Source organism: Sander vitreus, chromosome 21 (assembly GCF_031162955.1).
Source record: "Sander vitreus isolate 19-12246 chromosome 21, sanVit1, whole genome shotgun sequence".
Lineage (NCBI taxonomy): Eukaryota > Metazoa > Chordata > Actinopteri > Perciformes > Percidae > Sander > Sander vitreus.
In genome coordinates this window covers 13,735,026-13,747,328 of record NC_135875.1, presented here as the reverse complement: position 1 = coordinate 13,747,328, position 12,303 = coordinate 13,735,026, and the positions used below count along the sequence as shown (strand labels likewise).

At 39.1% G+C, this 12,303-nt stretch overlaps 1 protein-coding gene across 1 annotated transcript; it reads left to right on the top strand.

Moving 5' to 3' along the window:
• Positions 1-1,235: 1,235 nt before the first annotated feature.
• Positions 1,236-9,331, top strand: rundc3ab (RUN domain containing 3Ab). The gene is made up of 11 exons (XM_078279054.1): positions 1,236-1,561; positions 4,697-4,812; positions 5,139-5,266; positions 5,653-5,738; positions 5,835-5,924; positions 6,021-6,101; positions 6,238-6,403; positions 6,686-6,843; positions 7,054-7,173; positions 7,873-7,973; positions 8,121-9,331. Exons 1-11 carry the CDS (start codon positions 1,455-1,457, stop codon positions 8,261-8,263), a joined length of 1,296 nt encoding a protein of 431 aa, XP_078135180.1. The 5' UTR covers positions 1,236-1,454; the 3' UTR covers positions 8,264-9,331.
• Positions 9,332-12,303: the final 2,972 nt, after the last annotated feature.

Sequence of the window (12,303 nt, the reverse complement as noted above, 5' to 3'; positions counted from 1 at the left end):
ACAGACTACAGTTAAACATTTAACATCTCTGATGTCAAAACAGAAAACATCCAAACATATGGAGAACCAGGCACAGATATGCATGAGTGATTGCTCCTCCACAAGGACAAACAAAACAAAGCAGCCCCCACCCAGCAATGAATGGTGGCAACCAGCTGTCAGGTCATTAAGGAGGAAAAGGTTGGGGACCAAAGTGTCACCATTTGATGACACTTTACAGTTGAATCAGTTCAGTTGGCTCCAGATGAGGAAAAATAGGAGGGGTGTGGGGGAGAGTGAAGGGGAGGCTGATCGGAAATTACAGAAGGAGGAAATGATCTAGCTTGATGACTGTGGTGGTGCTGGAGGTGATGATATCACTCTCATTGTGCTGTAAACCAATTTTCAGATGATTGAACAAGAAATTAAACTTTCAGTCATAACATATAATAACAATGCTTACGGGTACAAAAAGGTGACATTTATATAATAAAAGCTCATTGTCCCTTAAAGAGAAAGCATGTATTGAAATATATAGACAGACATCATGAGAAATAAAAATAGTGAAATATATGGAAAGTCTCAGCACTTTATTATAGGGCAATATTTTTTATTCCCAACATATGACCATACAACACCTATTGTCTTATATTTAGATATGATAAATATAGAATTAAAAAAGTCTTTGTATGTTAAGAAATATTGTTTATATAAAAGCAGAAACCATCTTTTGCAACATACTGCAAATAAATTATATTGATAATAAACTCCTTAACATAACATACACTTTCCATTTATTTCCCTTTTAAGTAGGTTTAGAGTTTAAGAAACCATCTAATGCCACACTGTCTGATATTATTATAGGTCCGGTATCACCTTGTTTCAACTCTTTATTGAAGCTATATGATTTGATAAATTCCATGTAGATATTTAGCACTTGGTTATTAGACTGAATGTATGTCAATGTATATTGGATATTAGCCTATTGCAAATATATATTTAATTTGCATAATATTGAAGTTCTTATATGCACAATAAAAATGGTAAGGCCATGTTGTAAAGCAGGAAAATGCTGTAAAAGTATTAATGTCAGTTAAATCACTGAGGTGATTCGTCATGTTCAGTCTACATGATGAGAGCCGATCCAGTGACGTCATGATGAAGTCAAAAAGTAGGCGGAGAGAGAGAGAGAGAGAGAGAGAGAGAGAGAGAGCGAGAGAGAGAGAGCGAGAGAGAGAGAGAGAGCACGGATGTAATCCAGTCCTCTGTACATGAGAGTAATAATAATAATAACACACTGCATGTTCCGGTGATGTTTCAAGCTGTGTATCCTCCGCCGTAAGACAAAGTACCGCTGCCGGCCTCAGCGGCTTTGATGCGGGCAGGCAGCATCCTCTCCGGCGTCCAGTAGTGAATGAGGAGGGCCAGTGGCCGACAGGGAGGGGTCCTTTGATTTCAGGGCTGCCTCCTCCTGGATGGAGCCCGGCTGTGTGCAGACAGCGATGGCAATGGGAGATACCTCGAAAAAAGTGTCGGTTCGGAACGTGGCAGTGGAGCGAAAAAACCTCATCACCGTTTGCAGGTCAGTTTGTTTAAGTGCCTGTGCTCTGTTATGAGTGGAGGTTGAGGCGAAATGTTGTTTATTTTATATATATATATATATTAGGCTATGTGGACAAGTGGTTATATTTTGCCTGTATAACAACAAATGTCCAGGTGTTTTATTCTTACCATGCACATAAGACATATATGCCTATTTTGACATGTACGCTTTCGTCATCCTCATAATAAGTCCTTTTAATGAACTCTGTACCGTCAGTGGGCCTGTACGGACACGAAGCCTGTATGTGCATTAACGACCTTTCATTACAAATATTAATTTTTAATATAGGAATCCAAAAATCCACAGACAGACTGGTCTCGCTGTGTGAGTTTAGCAGTGTCATCTTCGTCATTGCGATTCATTTTCTTCTTGTTAATGGCGTGGTTGCTATGACGACAACCTTTCTGGGGCAAGGACTAGCTGGCACCCCAGGGACTCAGGGCAGGGAGGCAGTAGGCCTGTACATTAAATTGGACTTTGTGACTCCTTTTAGATGGAGATTTGCACTTAAAGTCCTTTGCCAGAGCTTACACCTACATACATGAACCTTAAACCTTAAACATACATAATTAAACATAGGCTACTGAAGCCATGCATGCACTCTATAACCACAGTGTAGGCCTACTGTAGCCTACACCTATGCAAAAACAATACTTAAACAAACTCCGTGTACATGCATTTATTCTCTAACTTACTGAGGAGGCCTTGAGAAAGATCCACAGATGCTGTCTGAGGTTGAGACTGTTTAAAATGCAAACACCAGTTATATACCTACATTATTGCACTTATACAGCATCAATATACTTATACTGTAATAACAATGGATCAAATGATGTGTTATGTGAAAGGTGTCACTCGTAGTGATGAACTCACAGATACTTTGCAGTTCCCCTCAGCTCTACGGAGAGATTAGCTTCTTTCAGCTCCTGCAACTTGCTGTTTTGGTTCACTCTCACTGCTCATAGTGCTGTAGGCTCAGGCAGCTGTTTTCAGCAAAATAGCTCTAAAGACGACTCTATGCTACCTGCCCACCACCAAACAGCACACACACACACACACACACACACACACACACACACACACACACACACACACACACACACACACACATCTGGTACAGGTGAACAAGACTGCACCTCTGTTGAGCCACTGTCACGCTTATCTGGGTCATGTACCGTCCCTGCTGTCTGTAATACAGTGAAAACATGGGGGATAGTGTTCGGTTTGAGGATAGTCAGCCAATTATTGTCCAGTATCTGACCATAGTCAGGGTAGCTGAATGAGACATTGTTGCCTCTGGAACAATGGGGAGTGAAATCACTTGCCTCAATGGCCTGTTTTAGGAAAAGCATTGTCTTACGGACAGACGCATTACGCAAACTGACAGTGTGTGTACTGTAAGATGCGATGTTTTACTAAATTTTTTTAATATTTGGCCAATATCTACCAATATTTGAACAATATCAATCAGAAATAATTTATCTCCTCATCTACTGCAGAGGTCATGTTGACCACGATTTGTGTGGTCCATAAGGCCCCTGTCACCCCACAGCATATCTCATTGTCACTGGACTAATAGCATTTGGCAGGTGTTCTTGCAGCAAATAGACCTGCTGAATTATTTAGTCTCCAGGAAACTATTCATTGGAGTTGTCATTTTAGCAGGATATTGGTGCCTAAAATAAACAACATGGGGGTTTATAGGGTCTGTGGGTGTATAGGGTATATTATGTCACTCCAGTTGACATTAAACCCTTAATTATGCAGCTACACTATATTATTACACTAGAATCCATTAGGTATGTTTGAAATATTTAGCCGTGCTATAGCCATCTAGGAATGGCAATGTCGGTCGCTCTGTACTCAGCCTCAGCTGTACTTATTTTAGTGCTAATTAGCTAATGTTAGCAAGCTAACACACTGAACTTGGATGGTAAACATGGTAAATATGATACCTGGTGAACATCTACATATTAGCATTGTCATTGTGAGCCTGTTAACATGCAGACGCTAGCATGTAGCTCAAAGCATCGCTGTGCCTGAGTAGCCTACAGCCTCACAGAGCTGTTAGCTAACTGCTGTTGACTTGTTGTCTTAAGAGCTTCACTTGCTATTGTATCCCAGAGGTTTTTCTTTTTACATTGGGATGAGGCTCATCACACAAGCTCAGTACAGGTTGTAAAAAAATAAATAATAAAATTGCAGAATTGAGCTCATCCTACAGTAGGCCTACTTTGTGTTAGCATGGATAGCAGGAGGACTAGATGATCATGACAAGGATTTGATTTATCAGCCAAAATCCACTTACTTTCCACCATAACTGACAATTTTTGATTAAAATAACATTAGGATGGTGAATTTATGAATATGTAAGATTGGGGCCACAACAATTTCATTCATTTCTGCTTTCTTTTTTTACCAAATTATTCCAAGTATTTTCTCCTGACAGTTGCTATGCTTCAAACAATTTATCCTGTTTATTTGGCTGAATTAGTTTTCCCAATGTATACCACAAATCGTCTTTATTGTGCATCACATGAACAGGCATCCTTACAACCGTGAAGGTATTACATCAGACTAGAGTCATAAATTCAAGCAGTCCAGTTAAGTAAATGTAGTTGTCAGAGCTTCCTGAAAGCTCTCCATAAACATTTTCCCATGGCTCTATTATAAGAACTGACAGTAAATGGGTGAGTCAGCCGGAAATGGGTTGTAGCCTACAGTGTGACTGTGCAGAAATAAACATCAATAAACAATCATATGGGATTAACATAAATGTATTTAACTATTGGTCCCTATTCAGTTGCCTTTGATTTTATCCATTTTACAGGTTTTATTATTATTGACTTTGTTTCACTCAATTCATTATACATGATCACATTACATGGACTTCTGTGATTTCTTTTTATAAGTGTAATTATAGTTTGATCGATGAGGTGTTCCTCCTACAGTAAACTGAAACAAAGAAAGCAGTTATCCATTAATCTGTTCCCTGACTAATCTTTTCTCATGATGACTTTTTGCTGGCAACAAAACTCTTTGTTTAAAACTTCTATTTCTCTCTCTCTCTCTCTCTCTCTCTCTCTCTCTCTCTCTCTCTCTCTCTCTCTCTAGATTTTCAGTAAAAACGCTGTTAGAGAAATACACAGCCGAGCCCATAGATGACTCCTCTGAGGAGTTCATCAACTTCGCAGCCATACTTGAACACATTCTCAGCCACCGTTTCAAAGGTAATCACCTACTGCACAGAATTTGTCTGTGATTGACTGCAAGTTAAAGAAACTCAAACTACACTGACCAATACATGGATTCTGGCATCAAAGCAAAGAAGCATATTGAAGTTGTTCAAATGCTGTTATTGATAATGGCTTTTTTTAATACAGGTTTCTTGTTTTTTTTGGTCAAACACTGAGGGTTTCCTCCCATGTTGTAGCCCAAGACTTCAACCTCTGTTCACTGAAATAAATAGGCCTACACGTTATATGTCAACACCAAAATTCAACATATCAACAAAGTAAATGGCTCCAACAATATTTGTGTTACACTTTCTTTCTAGGCTCCGGCAGCTGGTTTGATGGTCAGAGAAGTTACTGGGACTATGTCCGTCTGGCCTGCGCTAAAGTCCCTAACAGCTGCATTAGCAGCATAGAGAGCATGGAGAACATCAGCACCTCACGAGCCAAGGCAAGTCCTATATACACTGACAGTAATAATCATAATAGAAAACTGGGGGACATGAACATCTGTTTTAGAAAGATGGAACAGAAAACACATGACATTCAATTTCTTTTCTATTTTGACTTTAATCTTGTATTTTCCTTCTATATTTTGTGCTTGTTGGTTTCTTGACATGTGGACAAGTTTTTGTTTAAGGCCTTCCTCCCTGTAAAGATTGTAATAGAAAGTGCCCAATTAAAGGACAATTTATTTTTTTGCAATGCAAATATATGATGGTATAAATGGGTTTATATTTATATTAAATTTATATATTATACAGTAAGGAGTGTGAAGATTTCAAAAAAAGTGATGACTATTTAAGTTAATTTCTTAACATTTTGCGACTCCTTAAGGGGCGGGCCTGGATGAGAGTCGCCCTGATGGAGAAGAGGCTGTCTGAATACATCGCTACTGCTCTGAGGGATAGCAGAATGACCAGGTTGGAGGCCCCACACACATACACTATACAGTAGTTTTCACCCTATCCCTACTAGAACCATGTTCCCACCTGCTTGTATTGGTCTCTGTGCTTTAGGAGGTTCTATGTAGAAGGAGCCATCGTGTTAAGAGAGGAAGCTACGGTGCTAACAGGGATGCTCATAGGTCTCGGAGCCATAGACTTTAGGTGAGGAGACTTGACCTTTATGCTGTGATATTTTACGCATGAAACTAATAATTTTACATGTTTTTTTGTTTTATGTCTGTGTGCTTTCTCCTCTAGTTTCTGTCTGAAAGGGGAGGCCTTGGATGGGAAATCATCTGCCGTGATTGACTACACGCCGTACTTGAAATTCACACAAAGGTATGTTCACTGACACTGTAAAGAAAAAGCTTTGTCAAAAAGTAAATTGAATCTCCTCATGTCTTAAATACATGACAATACATTAGATACTGGGCGCTTGAAAATAAATACAGTAATTTGACTGCTTCTGTTGTAGCTATGATTACCTGAGTGATGATGACGATCGACAGAGTGTTGACAGCAGCACAAGCGACGACAGCGTCCCCGACCACCCCTACATCCCCCTCGTCACTGACGAGGAGAGCTGGAGCACAAAGTGTCGCAAGATGGAGCAGAGGTTCAAGATCGTCAATGCTCAGAAGGTGGGCAGCCATCTTTTTGTGTTTGAAAATACAAAGGATAGTATTGCTTTTGACGAAATTGTGAACAGAAAGTGTAAGTTAGTCTAATATTTGGAACATGACATGTAAACTTTGAGTGTTTCTGTGTTTACTGCATAGGGTTGAGGAAAAGTAGGTACACCGTTAACTACAACATCACAAAATAATTTCTATAATACACTGAGCATCTCAGATGGACAATGTCTAACATGAGTGTCCAAGGGTAGATTTTTGGTTTCAGTCAGTGTGGATGTGTGTTGTCAGGGTTACCTGGAGGAGCTTGTGCGCCTGCGTGAGTCCCAGCTGAAGAACACAGAAACTGAGAACAAGAGGCTAAAGGCCCGACTGGAAGAGCTACAGAGCAACAGCACACAGGAGAAGAAAGAACTGGAGGACATAGTGCTGGAGCTTCAGGAGCAGCTGTGAGTGATGCAGACAAAGGGGAGGGTCCAGGTTTCACCCACATATACCTCGCCAAGATTTGAACAGGGTTTAAATTTAATTGTCCAACCTTAAAACCATTGAATATAATAATCATTTGTATTGGTTTAGTTGAAGGTTTTGATGTGTCTGTACCACAGGCTTGGATTTGATTGCTTCTTAATAATGTGTTGTATTGTCATGTTTGTCAGGACAAGCTTAATTCCATGTGATTCCAACCACCTGGCAAAAAACATTTCAATCCCTTTGATCAACCAGTGGCCGACGCTCCAGCCATACAACAGCCAAGAGGACGTCAAGCTGTTCCGCAGGTTCTAGTTGTAGATGATACATTTTTGTGTCTTCGTGGCAATAAGCGTTTTCTTTAGGAGAGAATATTTTATATCGATGAGGATATGTGCTAAGCGGCTAATTCCTGCTTCTCTAAGTTCGAATTTGAACTAACTAACTACATGCGCTACTCATACATACATATTATGTTGCACATATCACATATGTATATTGTATACATATGCCTATATACAGTATGTTTGCATGTTTTTAATCTAATATTTGTTAATGGCCAATCAGAGCTGCTACTACTGCTATGTGGGTTGGCTTTCATTTTATCTTTAGGCACTGCTTATCAACACATCTTCAAACTGAAGCAATTACAAAACAGAAACTGTAAATTGTGATAAACTGTCCAAAACCCAAAGATATTTAATTTACTATATTTCATGACAAAAACAAATTTCATCCTAACATTTGGGAAGCTTAAACAGATGTTTGGCATTTCTGCATGAAAAATGACAATTGATAACAACTTTAAATGTCTATAATGTTTCCAATGGCATACTCCAGGGACAATAACAGCACATACCAAGACATCAGAAATATACAGTATATTGGCATACTTTTAATTTAACAATCAACTCTGGAAATGTAATCAAAATCACAATTTTCATGCCTGCCTGGAAGCTCACTGCTGTATGGTTAACTCTTCAATTTGTCCTTCTGCTGACCTGTAGGAGGAGCTTCCCGAGCACAGAGCTGCTGTCAGTCGAAATCAGCCTGGATTCAGACGCCCAGAGGACTGAGGGGAAACAGAATGGAGGAGCCTGGTGCACAGGTGACTTTTTACACACTTACACACTGTATGCTCGTAAGTTAACATAATAAGTGAGTGAACACACATACGCACGCACACACACACACACACACACACACACACACTAAAATTGACCCTTCCTTTGTATGTCTGTTCCCACCCCTTCAGAAAAGGACTACACCCCCTCCATGATGGGCCTGTGTGGGTCCTTGGCCTCCCTCCGGAGCTGCAAGTCTCTGGCTAGCCTCAAGTCCAGCGAGTGCCTGGTCAACATCAGTACAGAGAACAGTCCTGCCCTCTCTCCCAGCTAGGGGGCACCAAAGAAACACTGCCAACCACTTAACTGGCACTGAGACAATACATGAATACAAAAAGACTACTTTTGGTAGGCGGACAAATGCTCTCTTTTGTGGCCCTTACGTGAGTCCCTTTACCTTTACGCATTTGTGAAAGAGTAGCCTTCCCGTCTGGGACTGTCCGACAGAGATGCAGGAATAGCTGTTGTACTGCCGGACGGCCTCCTGCAGTTTCACTGTCTTCATTGTCTTGCCATGATTAAGCCTCCTGGAATGCAAACAACTGGTTCAAGTTTGACCTCTCTTACGTCATGATGCTTGATTTTGTGCAATTACCCTCATGACTGTACTGGCCACATTCATCAAAACTCACTGTGGGGTTGTCCTGTATGTACTTGTCCATTTTTCTGTGTCTTATCAGTCTGTCAGTGTGTCTTATTCTGCCTCTTTCATAATACTGGCAGTGCAGGGTGGATGAGCTGTTATAACAATTAAGGAACAGAAACAATGTTTTGCCATATTATATTACGCTATTATAAGAGAGATAAGAAAAGAGGCTTGTAATGTGCTCAGTTAAAGTGGCCAGAGGGTTTAATGATGAAGATTTTTTGGAAATTACCGAAACAGCTTCATGACAGTTTAGGCCTTATTCAATCAGGTTAGATACAGATCTTAGTATGTGACAGAAAATACCTGTCAGGCTACAAAGATTTGCAGAGTCACTACAATGTGAACATAAAAAACAGACATAATATACAGTATATTGCATACAAATGCAAAGTGCATTGTGACTATGCAGAATGAGTGTTTCCATTGTCTTTTCCTACAAACCTGGCTTGATAGAGTAATTTGAGCAGGAGAGAAATAGTGAATGTGCAACATATTTTTGCGTGTGTCATTAGATTTTTTGGCTTTATTCTTTTGTTCTTTTAGATTTGTATTAATTGAGTGACAAACTTGTATCATTCATCATGTAAATTGCAATCTCATGCAGTGTTGTTGAGAGTTGGGATACAGTGTGTTATTTAAAACTGCAATAAAACTGCCTTTTTTTTTAAACATTAAATGCTGGTATGCAATGGATGTGTATTTTGTTTTTTCACTTAAGAGATGACAAGGTCAATCTGTCCATCCACCACTTTTGTCCAGATTGAAATATCTCAACAACTATTGGATGTATTGCCATGTCATTTTGTACAGACATTCATGTTCCCCAGATAGTGTATTCTATTGCCTTTTCCAATAGCACCATTGACACTTTCAGTTTGCCCAGTACTTTGATTTAACCATACAAATACCTGCAAAACAATATGGATGGTCCCCAGAGGTTGAATCTCAATGATGTGATGTTTCCCTGACTTTTCTTACTCCAGCAGGTCAAACTTTTCACTTTACCAGGTCTAAAAAATGGATTGGCATACAATTTTGTACGGATATGGTTCCCAGTATCCTATTGACTTTAATGATCCCAGTACCTTTCCTGTAGCACAACCATGACATTTTCAATTTGTTCAGGACTTTGATTCATGTTCATATACCAGCATAACTAATAACATTTCCATCAACCACAGCTGTACTTTGTGTTTAGTTTTAATAAGCAAATGTTAGCATGCTAACACGCTAAACTAAGATGGAAAACACAGTGAAGATTACACCTGCAAAACATCTGCATGTTGCGTTGTGAGCATGTTAGCATGATGATGCTAGCAAAGCACTGCTGTGTCTAAGTCCAGCCTCATAGAGCCGTTAGCATGGCTGTAGACTTTTGTTCATACACATATTGTTCATTAATTGCCTCCACATTTACATTTAACAGTAGCCATGCTTTTCCTGCAAGTCATGTTGGTTGCCATTTGGCAACTCAGAAACTGCTTTGTCAATTTATTACTAACCCGATCAGACAAAACGACTGGGATGAAAAATAAAAATATCTCTAAATGAATAGCTGGCATCACAGCAATGTATTTACTGTAGGTCCAAGAAACCCAACACACACTCTCTTCCCCTGCTGAGGTCACTTTTTGTTTTCATGTCTCCCCTTTTAGCTTAACTTTGTGAAGCAGCTAATGTGAGGTCATAGGTTAACAGACAAATACACAGAGCTAAACAAACAGCAGCTAAAGGTCTTTGGTAAACTTTGAAAATGCATTATGTAGGAGACACATTCCTGATCGAGATACTGTCCAATTAACTGCCTGCTTTAAAATGAATGGATACCGGAGGGTTGGGAAAAGTTGGGTTTAGTTATCTGTCTTTGCCTTTAGTTGTTTTGTGAAAGTGACATCAATTGTTGGGTGCAGTTGCTGTTGTAGATAGATAGATGAGCAGGCTGCTGGACACATGGTTCAGTACTTCACCCTTCTGTGATAAAGCACATTTACTCCCATTGTGGTGTGCCAGACACACAAGTGTGTTATCTAAGTGTGGGTTGAAATCTTGTGTAAATAAGTGCACATTTAAGGCCAGTTCGGTTTGGGTGAGGGGAGTATGGGAGCGTTAGCACTGCTCTATGATCTGCCCTTAAAAAGTGCTTGCCATGTTATCGCTACCCCCTTCTCTTGTCCTACCATTGGCACTCCCTTCAACACAGGGTCTGGACATTTATCTGCCTTAATGCACACTGTCACACACAGTGCACACACACCACCCAAAACCACTTCCCAAGCCACCCAGATGGTGCACACACACACACACACACACACACACACACACACACACACACACACACACACACACACACACACACACACACACACAGCTGGGGTTATTTCAATAGGCCTCAGGATAGTATGATGAAATAATTAGCCTAACAATGAATGAATGGAGGTGATGATTAAACCATACCAGTGGTTTTGTATATTACAGCCCATCTATTACACATCACATATACTTTACTTCACAGCGCGCTAAACATGCTACAGTGTTTACATTTTTTTTAGAGTATTTTCCTACTGCTAGGTAACTAATGGTTTCCATTTATAATATATGATATGAAAATCTATTATTTAGCGAACTCCTGAAAAATTTGCTTTGGTTGTGTAATCCATCACAATGAACATCAAGTCTGCATGATTTTTTGTCAAATCACATTATTGGTATGAGATAATGCAGTGCATACTTTTCAAATCAATCTGTATTGATCAATATTGCATCACCTTGCATCTCTGCTACAAGTAAAAGTCCTGCATTCATAACCATTTTAAGTGCATACGTAATTACATTACAATATACTTAAAAAGCACCAAAAGTAAAAGTACTCATAATTCAGAATTAGTGATGCGTTCATGTTACATAACTATTAGTATCACTAATGTTGAAGCTGGTAAAGGTGTGGCTAATTTCAACTACTATATACTGTTGAGTAGCTAAATCCATAATAATACATTATAAATTATTAGTTGATTTATATTTTGTTTAATCTGAATCTGCAAAGTAACTAGTAACTAATGTCAAATAAATGTTGTGGAGTAATAATTACAATATTGGCTTCCAAAATGTAGTGGATTAGAAGTATTAAGTAGCATAAAATGGCAATACTCAAGTAAAGTGCAAGCAAGTACCTCAACATAAGTTTTTCATGCTGCATTAAAATAATGGAAATTAATGGTTACCTAGAAAAGTAAGAAAATACATTATAAAATCTCAAATTGAATGGCATGCATTTGAAAAAAGTCAGAATAAAATGTAAAGACTGATTTGTAGTTTAAAAAACAGTGTTATGGCGCTTTAAATACATGGCCTATCAAAGTACACTAATTGTAAACTAATGACGTTTTAAAAAGTAATCCATATATTTTCTGTGTCACGGTAAATAGCTGTAACTGTTAATTTACAGACTTAAAAAGTTTATATGTGGTATTTCAACACGAATTTGAGAATGTTATATTAATTATGACATATGAATTGTGGGCGGTGACAGCAAATTACATTGTCCAATGTTTGACGGATTGATGGCGGATTGTCCAATGGACTTGAAGTCGGTTGCTCTACCAACCAATCAAAAGTGAGATATAGAGCCGGTCCCCGCCCCCCATATAATTAAATCCACACCAGCG

What these genes read in the sequence shown, in the direction of transcription:
- rundc3ab (XM_078279054.1), top strand. Translation starts at nt 1,455, where the DNA reads ATGGAGCCCGGCTGTGTGCAGACAGCGATGGCAATGGGAGATACCTCG. An exon ending in TCTCAGCCACCGTTTCAAAG is followed by an intron (nt 4,813 to 5,138) that starts GTAATCACCTAC and finishes CTTTCTTTCTAG; the next exon opens with GCTCCGGCAGCTGGTTTGAT. An exon ending in AGGGATAGCAGAATGACCAG is followed by an intron (nt 5,739 to 5,834) that starts GTTGGAGGCCCC and finishes TCTGTGCTTTAG; the next exon opens with GAGGTTCTATGTAGAAGGAG.